General features: G+C 54.0%; 4 protein-coding genes across 4 annotated transcripts; all 4 read right to left on the reverse strand.

Annotated features, from left to right (window-relative positions):
• Positions 1-1,303: 1,303 nt before the first annotated feature.
• JKF63_03727 (uncharacterized protein) lies at positions 1,304-2,662 on the reverse strand (the record flags this gene model as incomplete). The annotated part of the gene is made up of 1 exon (XM_067899726.1): positions 1,304-2,662. One exon carries the CDS (start codon positions 2,660-2,662, stop codon positions 1,304-1,306), a length of 1,359 nt encoding a protein of 452 aa, XP_067755965.1.
• Positions 2,663-3,479: 817 nt separating this feature from the next.
• JKF63_03728 (uncharacterized protein) lies at positions 3,480-3,806 on the reverse strand (the record flags this gene model as incomplete). The annotated part of the gene is made up of 1 exon (XM_067899727.1): positions 3,480-3,806. The coding sequence occupies one exon, from the start codon at positions 3,804-3,806 to the stop codon at positions 3,480-3,482; it is 327 nt and encodes a 108-aa protein (XP_067755966.1).
• A 1,242-nt stretch (positions 3,807-5,048) lies between these two features.
• JKF63_03729 (uncharacterized protein) lies at positions 5,049-5,588 on the reverse strand (the record flags this gene model as incomplete). Its single annotated transcript, XM_067899728.1, has 1 exon — positions 5,049-5,588. The coding sequence occupies one exon, from the start codon at positions 5,586-5,588 to the stop codon at positions 5,049-5,051; it is 540 nt and encodes a 179-aa protein (XP_067755967.1).
• A 1,150-nt stretch (positions 5,589-6,738) lies between these two features.
• JKF63_03730 (uncharacterized protein) lies at positions 6,739-8,994 on the reverse strand (the record flags this gene model as incomplete). The annotated part of the gene is made up of 1 exon (XM_067899729.1): positions 6,739-8,994. One exon carries the CDS (start codon positions 8,992-8,994, stop codon positions 6,739-6,741), a length of 2,256 nt encoding a protein of 751 aa, XP_067755968.1.
• Positions 8,995-12,416: the final 3,422 nt, after the last annotated feature.

A 12,416-nucleotide genomic window follows, 5' to 3' on the forward strand; every position in this document is an offset into this window, starting at 1 on the left:
AAAGCATGAATGAGGTCCTGGGCGTTGCTGTGTGTGTGTGTGTGTGTACGCGCGCGCGAGCACCCGCCGAGCAAAAAACTGGGCCTCTAAACCAGCCAACTTTTTTTTTGACGCCACTCCGAGCAGATGCTAATCCACACTCGCAGACCAACAGTGTAACAGTTGTACGCCGCCGCTGTCATCGATGCTTCATGGATACACCCTGCAAATGTTTCACATTTTTTTGTTTGTCGTTTTTTCTCTGCATGCCGTAAACGCACACGTACGCCGAAAGTCTGTTAGGTAGGGCAGGGGGGAGGGGGAGGGACAGAGAGACAAAAAAAGGCAGACCAAATGAAAAAGAGAAGAGGACGCAAAACAACAAAAAAAAGGGGGAGGGTCAAATATATGTCGATATAAATGTAAATATAAATATAAATATATAAAGCACGCGTTTTTAAAAAAAAGTAAAACGAACGGGAAAGGTAATGTAATGCGGACTCACGCACAGAGAGTCATCCACTCGTACACCCTCACACGCCTAGACGCGTGCGCATCAAGCGGGCGACAACGCTTTCACAACTAGCGACACCAATCTCAACGATGCATTGCGGCCTTCTGTCGCTGCTTCAATAGATTATACATTATTCATCCACCTTGGTCAATGCATTGCAATGATAATCGTCGAAGATGGCCTTCCTACTCATGCCAACGCGTTTCCGAGATGACCTGCCTGTGTTAACGAGAGCCTGGTTGGCCTCCGCGCACGTGTGATCATTGCAAGAGGTGTATGTCTTTATTTAGGTGGTACCAGTGATCCCATGAGCAAATACCTGTTGTTGTTTTGGCATGTTCATGTACGAATATATGGATATGACGCTACCGCTGACTTGGGCACGTTTTCGTTGGGCCGTAGTCTTTTTATTTTTCTTTTGCCCCTTAGTGTACACTGGCAAGAAAAAAAAATGGCAGTAAAGCGACAGAGAAGGGAAGAGGACAAGGCCGGAGGAGGAGGAGGAGGAGGAAGGGGCACAGCGTCACGTGTATAAACGGCTGGTGCATGACGTTTGTGTCCAGGATAAAAAAAAAAGATGTAAACAAGAATAAAATGGGTGCTGGGAGGCAACGGATACCCAACAGACGGCCACATCGTTTTGGCTTCCTCCCCGGTGCATTTTATGCTTTTGAGGATTGGGGATGGGTGCGGGGGAAAGACGTGTGGAATTTAAAAAAGAGAGACGCACTGGCACACACACCAAGCCTACTTCTTCGTCTGTACTCTTATTGGGTCATCTCCCTCTCACCCTGGCGGCACAGCGGTGAACTAGACGACACCAAGAGCCAGCATAGCATCAGCAACTTTCACGAAACCTGCGATGTTCGCGCCGTCCACGTAGTTCACCTTGCCATTCTTCTCGCCATACTGCACGCAAGAGTTATGGATGCTGGTCATGATGCTGCGCAGGCGGCTGTCGACTTCTTCGGCGCACCACGACAGGCGTGCCGCGTTCTGCGACATCTCGAGGCCGGATATAGCCACACCACCGGCATTGGAGGCCTTGCCAGGGGCGAACATTACACCCGCCTCGTGGAAGATGCGTGTTGCCTCCTCCGTTGTGGGCATATTGGCACCCTCAGCGACGAGTTTAACGCCGTTCGACACCATCGCCGTGGCGTCAGCGGCCTCGATCTCGTTCTGCGTGGCGCACGGCAAGGCGATGTCGGCCTTGAGACTCCACGGACGCTGGCCCGCCACGTACGTGACGCCAACCTCTTTAGCGTACTCCTCTAGGGTGCCACGACGCTGGTTCTTCACCTCCATGAGTTTTGCCAATCTCTCACGGTTAAACCCGTCTTTGTCGTATATGTAGCCCTTCGAGTCTGAAGCCGTCAGGACCTTTGCACCAAGCTCCAAGCACTTCTGAATCGCGTATTGCGCAACGTTACCGGCACCCGATACGAGAACCGTCTTTCCGTTGAGAGAGTCATTGACGCGCTCCAGCATCGACTTTGTGAAATATACGAGGCCGTACCCCGTAGCCTCGGGGCGGATTGCACTGCCCTGATAAGCAAGGCCCTTACCAGTAAAGGTGCACTCGTTCGTGTTCTTGAGCTTCCAGTACATACCGTTCATGTAGCCCACTTCACGACCACCGACGCCGATGTCGCCGGCCGGCACGTCGGTGTCGGCACCGATGTGGCGGTGAAGCTCGGTCATGAGTGACTGGCAGAAGCGCATCACCTCCCCGTCACTCTTGCCCTTGGGGTCGAAGTCGGACCCACCTTTGCCGCCGCCCATGGGGAGTGTAGTCAATGAGTTCTTGAAAATCTGCTCAAAACCAAGGAACTTCAGAATCGATAGGTTGACGGAGGGGTGAAATCGCATCCCGCCCTTGTAGGGACCGATGGCAGAGTTGAACTGAACGCGGAAAGCGCGGTTGACGTGGGTGAGACCCTTGTCATCCACCCATGGGACGCGGAATTGAATTACGCGCTCCGGCTCCACGAGGCGCTCCAGTAGGCCATTTGCAACGTACTTGGGGTTTTTCTGCAAGAATGGCCAGAGCGACGTCATCACCTCACGGACAGCTTGTTCGAACTCGGGCTGATGTGGGTCGCGGGCAGTGATGCACTTCGCAATGAAGTCCTCCGCAGACGCATACGGGAAGCCGGTTGAGATCATGGCGAACCTGTGAGTACCTTTGTGTGTGTGTGTGTGTGTGTGTGTTGGGGGAGGGGGGGGGGCGCGGACGTATGGGAGCGTTGATGATGATGTGTGAAATCGATCAGAATCAGCAGCGGGACGGAAATAAAAACACGGTGACGACAATGAGAAAAAAGTGCGGACAGAACAGCACGTGGAAAGACGTAAGCCGGTTTTATATAAAAAAACGACAATATTTGCTAGTGGTGGTGAACTTGAGGTAAGCGTGATCTACGGCGGTGGAGCAAAGCGCAGATGAGCGCGACGTTTCCACATACAAAGAGAAACAGTCAGGGTCGTATGAGGGGGGAGGGGGGGGGAGGGGGGAGGAAAGTTCATCAAGCTGGGAAGGAGGCAAACACAATGCGCGCGACGTGACCGCCTGTACGGAGATACAAGACTGTGCGTTCGAAAGAGGGGGGGGGGAACGATTCCTTTACACACTGGATTTATGAATTGGGTGGATGAAGAAACCCTCACGGGTTGAGGCGACCGAGACGCCGTATGCTGGCTACCACGTGCGTCGCGGGCCCTAGTGCGCAACACAACGGAGGCGGCACCACTTGGGATGCGAGCTGTGGCAGGGTGAAGAAAACTGTCATGAACACCCGCATGCTTCAACTGCCAGACGAATTTCACACAGCAGCGCCGCAGAGGGTGCGTGAAACAAAAAATGGTTGATAGATACGAGCACAAGCACTCGCTCTTCTAGTATTTGGCGCCGAGTAATAACGTTCCCACCTCCGGATGCCCTTCTTGGTGGCTCTACCCTTTCCTCCCCTCCCTCTCGCCACTCTCAGATGTCGTGCGTGGAAGGCTGAGAGGGACCTTGAGAACGACCGCTTAAATCTCCTTCATTGCACCCGATAAAATCGTCACCAGCACGCGGAGAGGGAGCTGTGCAGCGTCGCGCAGTGCCAGTGTACCGGCACGGTGCGTTTCCACGTGATCTGCACAGCCTCACGAAGACGCATGTACCGATCGTGAGGAGTACAATTGCCAGGGACAAAAAGATAACAATGAGAGCGTCGCCCTCATCGTGGCTTACAGTTCCGATGTCCGGGAAAGCCGTTGGGTTGTTCGCCAAGTTTTGCGTCAGCAACGATAGCACTTTGGTGGCCATATGGAGGTCGTACCACCTTCACAGAGAGAACGAAAGCTGGTGTCTAAAGGAGTGGGCTGGTCTATGTCAATACGTGCGAGCGTGAGTTTGTGTGCACACACACGAGATCTGTAGGTTGCCTGACAAGTGAACCTTTTGCAGGCCGTGCAGATCGACTAATTTCTTTCATGTCTTTGACTACAGGTGTGTTCTCCTCGAATTGATAGACAGGAGAAAACGAGCGGGCAGGCAGAGGTATGGGGTATCCTGCGCTTCAGGCACCGAGTCAACTTTTGAGCCCGGGGACCAGGTAAAAGAGGGGAAAATACTCCTTTACATCGACCACTCTGATACGCATCGTGCACTCTCCCAAGCGCACAGATTATGCTGAGGTGACGCGACTACCGTGAGTGACAGACATATCGCATAGATAGGCGTTGGTAGTAGATACAGGGGCAAGAATCAGGAGGGAGATGGGAGGGGGGGGGATTCCGATGACAAGCAAAGGAACTGAGATAGTTTAAAGAAGGTGAAGAGAGCGAAGCTGCATTGGGTGAATGTCAGTGGAGCCCCGGACTTTTAGATATCTCTGCAACCACGTACCGCGCTTGAAGAGACATCGTCACCTCCTCGTGACCTTTGGGGAGCAAAAAAAAAGCGCTGCCATAGAACAAGGATGGGATTGTGACACTCGTCGCCGAGGGCAACACACGCCGAGCTTCATTTCATTACATTACTTCCATTACCTTCCCATTCGTCTCCGCCCATCTGGGATCGATAATCATCTTCACGTTCGCTCTTGGATGGGTGGGGGCAAAAAAAATAGGAATACTAACGTGACAGAAGAAACGGAGCTGTACAAAAGAAGTGACTCACAATGAGCACCGAACCCTGACGCAGCCTCACAAGACCGACACGGGCGGGCGGGAGGGGGGGGGGAGGGAGTAAAAACGAAATATGCGCGGTATACAGCGAAAAAAAAAGGCGAGAAAGAACCGCACAATTCGAGTGCGAATAGCCAGATAAGGTGTATAGAGATGTCACATGGGGGAGAGTCCAACGGTGGCATTTTGATCTAAATTTGAAAAGGGACCCAAAAAGTGTCGCGAGAGCGCATTCGCGTCTGACATCTTCATGCTGTCGAGCGGGCGGAGCAGACGTAAATGTTTGTCCCTCCTTCCCTTATCTCCATGATGCTCCTGGTATAGTGGACAAAAAAAAAGCTGCACAGGTGCGCGGCACTCACACACACTGTGCTTGCCATCAATGAGACGCCGCTTCCCAACCCCAACACGTGCGCGCGTAGGTATGATTTATGGTGTCCGATACAGGCAGACCCCGCACGGAAAAGCTGTCCAAGTCGTCTGGGGTGACAGAGACTTCCATCACGAGCCCCTTCTCGCCTTTTTGGAGCACACGCAGAGTACTTTTGCTTTGGATTGGACGCACGAATATCGGCATGGGATCTGACTTCAATCTTTCGGCTCTGCTGCCACTTGCATACGGCGGTACATTTAAGATAGAAAACCCTTGCAACAAGATAACATCGCCGGGGTCCAGGAAGGATGCGGCAGCTCCCCATGAGTTGTAGAAGTTAATTCGCAATGGCGTCTTCTTGGCGACGGCACCGGCGTCAGAAGTGCATGGTGCTACAGAGCCAATGACCGTGAACACTTTGTCGTCCCCAAATTCGCATACGCGAAATGGAATGGCGGCCACGACGGTGCAGCGAAGCACCAACTCGGGAAATTCCGTGCCCTTTGGCAACCTCTGGAGACGAGCGTACGTTTCGTATGACTCCATCGTCTGTTTCACTCCCAAGAAAGTATAGGCATGTACATACGCACTGTGGCGCCAGAACCGGAAAAAAGACGAGTAGAAAAGAGTGGGTGTGCGCGGTACCGAGATGGCACTGCGGTGGAACCGGAAAGAAGACCGAGAAGCGAGAAAAAAGGGGAAGGAAACCTGCCAAAATGAGCGAAGGGACACGGAGGAAGTCAGGCATGAAGAAGGGCGGGAGACAGCAGAGTGCGCAGCCTGCTTTCGTCTCTCGCACTCTCATCGTATGCTAAGCAGTTCAAGACGGGGCAGTTAAACCGCTCCTGCATGAAGTGCAACCAATCGTAGCTGAGCCCGTATGGCGAAGAACCCCCTCCCCCCAGAAAGTGCGCAGCCGTGGCGCGAAGGGACACCAGAGCGACCTTCCTCCACACACAAATCAGGAAAGGGATGACGAGGAGGAAACCACGCTAGTAGCCACGAGAATGCGCCACTTGTGCCCCCTCAGGCCACAAAAGAGACACGAGCGGATGAGCAAAGGATAGAGAGCTGGTAAATTCAAAAGTACAACACCACAACAGCAGACTCTGGAAACGAGGAGCTGCTGCGGGGTGAAATTCCATAAACGATAAGTGTCAGTGTCTCGCACACCAGGCGCGTGCACACACGCGACATCTACGCACACAAGTGTGAGACCGCTGCCTCCCCCTCCCCCCCCCCTTGCAGTGGGCATAGATCTAGCCACGACACTACTGCAGCTCCTGATCATAATAGGAAAACAGAAAGAAAACATAGGGTACAGTGATGCAGTTAGAGAACTGGGGAGACCCAACGCGCCGACAGCAATGAAATGCTACCGAGTGCGCCTGTTATGTCGACTGAGGTGAGAGACGGAGAAAGCACACACGAAAAGAGCGAAAGCGGAAGGGCAGGTTGCGGGCAAAACTCCAGGGAAGGGCCGCAGGGGTAAAAGGTGGGATGAGTCTTTCAGAAGAATTCACGAGGCGGCATCCTTCTCCCCCCCCCCACATGCAAAAAGCAGACAAAATAGCGAATGGTTTCCTTCCACACCCTTGCGAGCCCTCACTCTGTCCGCCTGCGCATGGAAGTCAAATCGACGCCGGGGTACTCCTCTCCTGAAGCCTTGCTTGCACGCTCCCATACGCCTTCGGCTTCACGCTTCTGGCGTGCGAAATCCCGTCACACCGTTTGCGCCGTGCCCCTCCCTATGGTCAGAGGGGAGCACGTAGTTGGTGAGGGGTACCATCCACGTCACAAGACACACTGTAAACACCAACGTAATCACTGTACCGCAAAAGAGAAAATCTTTCGCTCGCAGGTATAGCTTGCCCTTCGAGTCCTCGGCCAGTAGTGAGTTTACGTTGGGAAACGAGCTGATAGGGAATGCCATGGCACCGGAACACATCAAGGCGGCCAGCATAACCATCGACTGAGGAGTAATAGTCATGATACCGGTGGACTCAGGCATGAGAAAGCCAATCTTTACAATGATTGGCAGCAAGATCATCGCCGCCACCGTATGGGAGACAAATGTCGTAATGACGCCCACAGAGAGGAGCACCACCAACAGGGTCAGGTACGGTGGGGAGTTTGTCAGCGTGTCTTTCATACTCAAGGCGATGATGTCGAGCATGCGAGAGTCGCGAGCGCAGAGCCCCAACATGTTACCGCCAGCCAGCAAGAACATTAGATGCCAAGAGAGCGTGTTGAAGTCTTCCTTTGAGAGGATACCGATGCCAAAGAAGACGACGATTGGAATGAGAGCGACGATGCCGGTGTCACCAAAGAATAGATTCGCCGGAAAGATCCAGAGTGTGATCGTGATAGCCGACACCACAAGCACTATCACGCGCGTCGCGGAAGACACTTGCCCCTCTGCCGCAGTGTTCACAACCTGCAGCGGAATGTACAAAACATCAGCAAATGGCCGCCAAACAAGAAGCACAACCGCCCAAGCGGCAACCACACTGAACAGCACGACGGGCAGTGCGACGCTAACCCATTGTGCAAAGGATACTTTGTAAAAGCTAAGCGCTGAGATGGCGACAGCATTCTGTGGAGAGGCGATCGGGGATAGCATACCACCAATGTTGCAAGCAAAGGCAAGGCCAAGGAGAATACCATGCGGCGCCTTCGTCCCCTCTGGAAACTCCCAAAGCGTGCGCTGCACCACCCCTAGAACCAGCAGAGGGGCCGCAACATTCGAGACAAACGCACACAAGAGGCAGCTAGACAACATTACACCAAGGAGGTAAAGCGAAGGGCGGTGCGCTGTCCACCGATGCAGCATGCTTGCGGCGTACATCTCCAGATTCGTGCGCGAGAAGGCCTTGGCGATCGTGAGACCACCCATGACGAGAATCTGGACATGATTGAACAGCTTACCCAGGATAATCTGCGACGCAACCGTCGCTGTCGCACTCGTGTGCGTTGCTGGGTCCACGACAATGCGCAGAGGGACAGCGAAAAGAGGAATAAGCATGGCGGTGCAGAAGAACGGAATCGCCTCAGTAATCCACAGTGTGATGATGAGAACGAACAGTGCCAGACAATTGTGGGCTGCCGGTTCCTCCGTTAGCACCGGCAACCGCTTCACCGCCAAGAAGAGTGCGGACCCGAGGAAGATGTAGCGCCAATTAGCATGCCACTCTTGCGACAAGGCGACGTTGGCGTACTGGTCCAATGGCACCTTGAACTTGCGCTCAAAGTCCACGCTAACGTTTGTCATGAGGTTGCGGAGACGCGGCATGAGTGTGACCAGGCGCGATCCCGCGAGCTTGGCCTCGATGGCAGCCGTGCAGTCCCCTTCCATGCGGCGGTGCTTCTTCAGTTTCTTGGCGGACTTACGGATGGCCTCGAAGTTCAGCTCCGCGAAATGCTGCAGCTGATGCGCGTTAGAATACCACTCGAGAAACAGCGTCCGCAGCGTGTTGGCCTTCACCTCCCTCACTTGAGAGTCACCAATGAGGCGAAAGAAGAGGCGCTTGAGGAGAGCGCCAAAGCCGGTGCGCTGACGATGCGGCGTCAACTCCTCGTCATGGACTGAAGACTCACACAAAGACACGGATGTGGTGGCTATAAGACCGGTCTCCTCGTTTGGTGGCTCGTCAGCGGCGCTGCTACCCTTCTTTCTGCGGTAGAACTTTTGGGGTTTTGCTGCTGGGTGTGCAGGAAGGTCAGGATTCATCTCCATGAGCCTGTCATGCTCCTCCTGGAGGTCTGTCATGAGTTGCTGGAAGTGGGCCTCTGACTTCGCGAGTTCCTCTTGTACGATTTTGAGGAGCTCATCTATGAACTCGCTGCCGCGGAGCTCTGAGTTATGGATGAGCTGCTTGAGCCGCTTGTAACTGACGTAGGACTCAGCCCACTCCTGTACAACCTCATCTTGGAGGCGTTTTCCGAATTTCATATTTTCTGTGCTGAATGTGGGTAAACAGTCGCAGCTTATACGCGTGCGCTTGAATGAGCGCCGTATTGACTCCTGCTTACGTCTGTGTATATAGAGCAAAATCGACTTCCCTGCGGCAATGTGCAAAACAGGAAGCAGGAAGCGGAAAGGTGTAGTAAAGGGGGAATCATGGAAGAAGCTGAGCAAGTAGACGGCACACCTCTTTAGACTCCTCTGCTGTCTATAGTTGCCGTCCACGCAACGCCCGCGACGGGAAAAAGAACACACCCGACGCACGCGAACGAGAGGCCGGTAGATCAGCAAAAAAACAAACAGTCACTCAGCGGCGGTGACGGCACGACAAGGGCAGCACCCCTGTAGCTGAAGCTGCTGTCTGCACCCCTGGACTGTCCTGACAGATCCATAGAAAACAAGAGAAGCGCTACAAGGAAAGTGCAACCCCAAAGACCCTCGAGAGGCGATACACTGCACCCTCGGCCTCCTCCCGACACACTGAAAGACACCAGGAAAAAACGCGCCTAGGAGAAGCTGCACGTGGATTGACTTGTGAAAGAAGATACAGGCAGCGCTGGATGTTGTTTGGGGCAGAGAGGTGTGGAGGTTTCTTGTGGTGCTGGGTGAGCTGCAAAAACGTGCGCATCGATAGGCACTTCCCTCGTCATTACGCATAGGCACCGGAAGCAACGCGGGGGAGCGACCTAACGAGAAAACGGTAAGTTAGATTGAGATACCACCCCACTGACTGGATAAGGCGTGATAACTGCGTGAGAGAGAGAGTAGGAAAGAGGGAAACTGCCATGTAAACATGAGGCAGCCACGGATTCGTTTTGTCTACCCAACCACGGACAGCCCTCCGCCACACACACACACAAACACACGCAGCGGTAGGCCCAGGGATATGATACCCCCCTCACAGAGCGGGGGAAAAATCACCATGCCGCTTTGACTCCAGCACTTGGCACATTCACTGAGGAATCCATATATGGTGATCACTCTTGTACGGAGACGAAGATATGTAGCTCTTAGTGTGCGACAAACAAGATGACATGCTGCCTCGACGTTGCCTCGCGCAACTATAGCCCTGGGCACTTCCTAGAACAGCCGCCTATCCTCCACTCGCTCTTCAGCGCCTTCCACATTCCTGTCGGCTCCCTCAAGACCAAAAAAGACCGCTAAGCTGCTTCTAAACCGCCAAGCTAGCTGATCCCAGACAACTGCTGGGTGCCTAAGATGCCACCGTCTGCCGTGTAGGTTGTTGCGTAAGGAGTAACCCGATGGATTTTTTTCGATAGTCATCAGTGGCGCACAGCCCGCCCGCCCCCCCCCCACCGCGAGTCGCCAAGCTAACAAGCTGCACCTTATGCTTGTTAAGAGCCCACTTGTGCTGCAGTAGGAGAAAGGCGCGTCCGAAAAAAACAGTCTGGCACCATCGATGAGCACCACTTGTCCAACCTGTATCTCTTTTTTTTTGCGCAAAGAGTCGTCGACGCTGCGTACCGTCGGGATAACAGCCAAAAGAAAGATCACCCCCCCCCTTCCCTGTCGTCTGCCTGAGCACCCTTAACGCTCATTGAAAAGGTGAAAAGGGAGTCGAATAAGCTCATCGACATCCTTTTCTGTCTTCTGCTCCAATATTGACCCCGTCGTCTCAAGTCTCACCGCCGCCGCCGCTGTGTGTGTGTGTGTGGGGGGGGGGGCAGCTGGACAGACGTGGCTTCCTTGACTGACCAGAAATACGGTATCGGAGATAATGTGAATAGAGCGAAGAAACGGCAGCCTGAGAACACTCCTGGACCGCACGACAATCACGCGTTTTGATCTGCCGTCGGTACACGCACAAAAAAAAATCCCGTCCTTGTGTTGGGGACGCTGTCGCTGCCAACGGCGGCAGCTCGAGATGACTGAGGACGTCGAAGAAGAGCACCGTAACTTCACTACGCCTCCTTTTGACGCTCGAGAGACAAAAACACCAATGTTACCCCTCATCACTGAGTAGCATGAAGAGCTTCTCTTCCGAGATCAAGGATCGGTGCATGAAAGCGGTCTCTGATACGTAGCAACTAGCTGACACGTCGCTCTGTACCATAAATGTGTCGGGCTCTCCAGCTGATGAGCAGTACGACAAACCGTGCACCAAGACCACTACGTGACTTTTAACGAAAGAGTCGCTCACGGAAATTCTCCAGTGTCGAGGATGACACTATGGAAATAATTCGCTCTCTGGCGCCTTTGCTCCTCAACCGATGCCGCACTTCAAATTGTCATGTTTTCCGCATTCCCAAGCCGATTGAAACATCGGATCGCTTCGACGTGGTCGCGTACAACGCCATTCCTATCACCGATTTCACGAAGGCAGAGACTGCGCATTCGCTCTGGCCAGCACGTTCCACCATAAATACATCGCCGTCCAACAACCCACTTGTGAACGTGCCCAGGCACACCGGCGCGTACATCTTCAGGTGTGGGAACGGCCTTGGCGCTTCGCCTGCGGACTCGGCGGAGCCATCAAAGAGGCGCAACAAGATTCTAGTGAAACGCCACCACAGCTGCGTGGGTGACTCACGTCTCGACACAGCTGCACAAGACAGACGGCAATATGCTGAGGTGCTCATCTTTATAGGAGAATAGAACCGATGAGATACCGGAGAGAAATGGAAGAGGAGAAGCGAGATACACTGGAACCGTCTAGGGGAGGGGGGGGCGAGGGTCAGCGGCACCGCATCCTCTACCCATGAAGAGAGAGAACCAACAGCCACGTAAGGAGTTCCGCCCACTCAGGACCTACATGGTGGTGACGCGCATGACAAGCGCGCAAACACTCACCAGGAAAGACGCAGACAACCCATGAGTTGCGGGTGCTGGTGCCGGGGTCAAAGCACACACAGACTCTCGCCCCAACCTGCTCATGACAGCGTGACAGCGCTTCAATGGAAGACTACTTTTGTAATGTATCCATTTTCGTGTACAGCATCAGTTCAACGCCACATTCTGCCCGGCCTCTCACAGCCCCAACCGCGTGCTGTGGTGACAGCGGTGCACACGCGTTGCAGCAGTGCCGACCCAAGCACTTCCAAAAGAGCATTGGTCTCGCGCTCCGCCTATCCGCGTCTTGTGGGTTGCCCTCCACCAGTAGGCAGCGGTGACCAGGGGAGGTGCGTTCCAGCAGCGCCGGTACCCCTCTCATCGCATAGACGGTGCAAGCGTCGGCACTCTCGCAGATCGAGCCCACGCACCTCAATCCAGCACCGGTCCGCTGACACCAGTGGCGACACATCGCTCGGACCACCTCACAGCCACGGGGTACTTGACCCTGGTAACCCCCCAGAAATGGTCTGGCAGTGGACGGAGATAGATAGGCGTGTGCTTGGTCTCCCTACCGCGTCGGTGTCGAACACCTCACCTCGTCCTTTTCCCCCTCCCTC

Source organism: Porcisia hertigi, chromosome 28 (assembly GCF_017918235.1).
Source record: "Porcisia hertigi strain C119 chromosome 28, whole genome shotgun sequence".
Lineage (NCBI taxonomy): Eukaryota > Euglenozoa > Kinetoplastea > Trypanosomatida > Trypanosomatidae > Porcisia > Porcisia hertigi.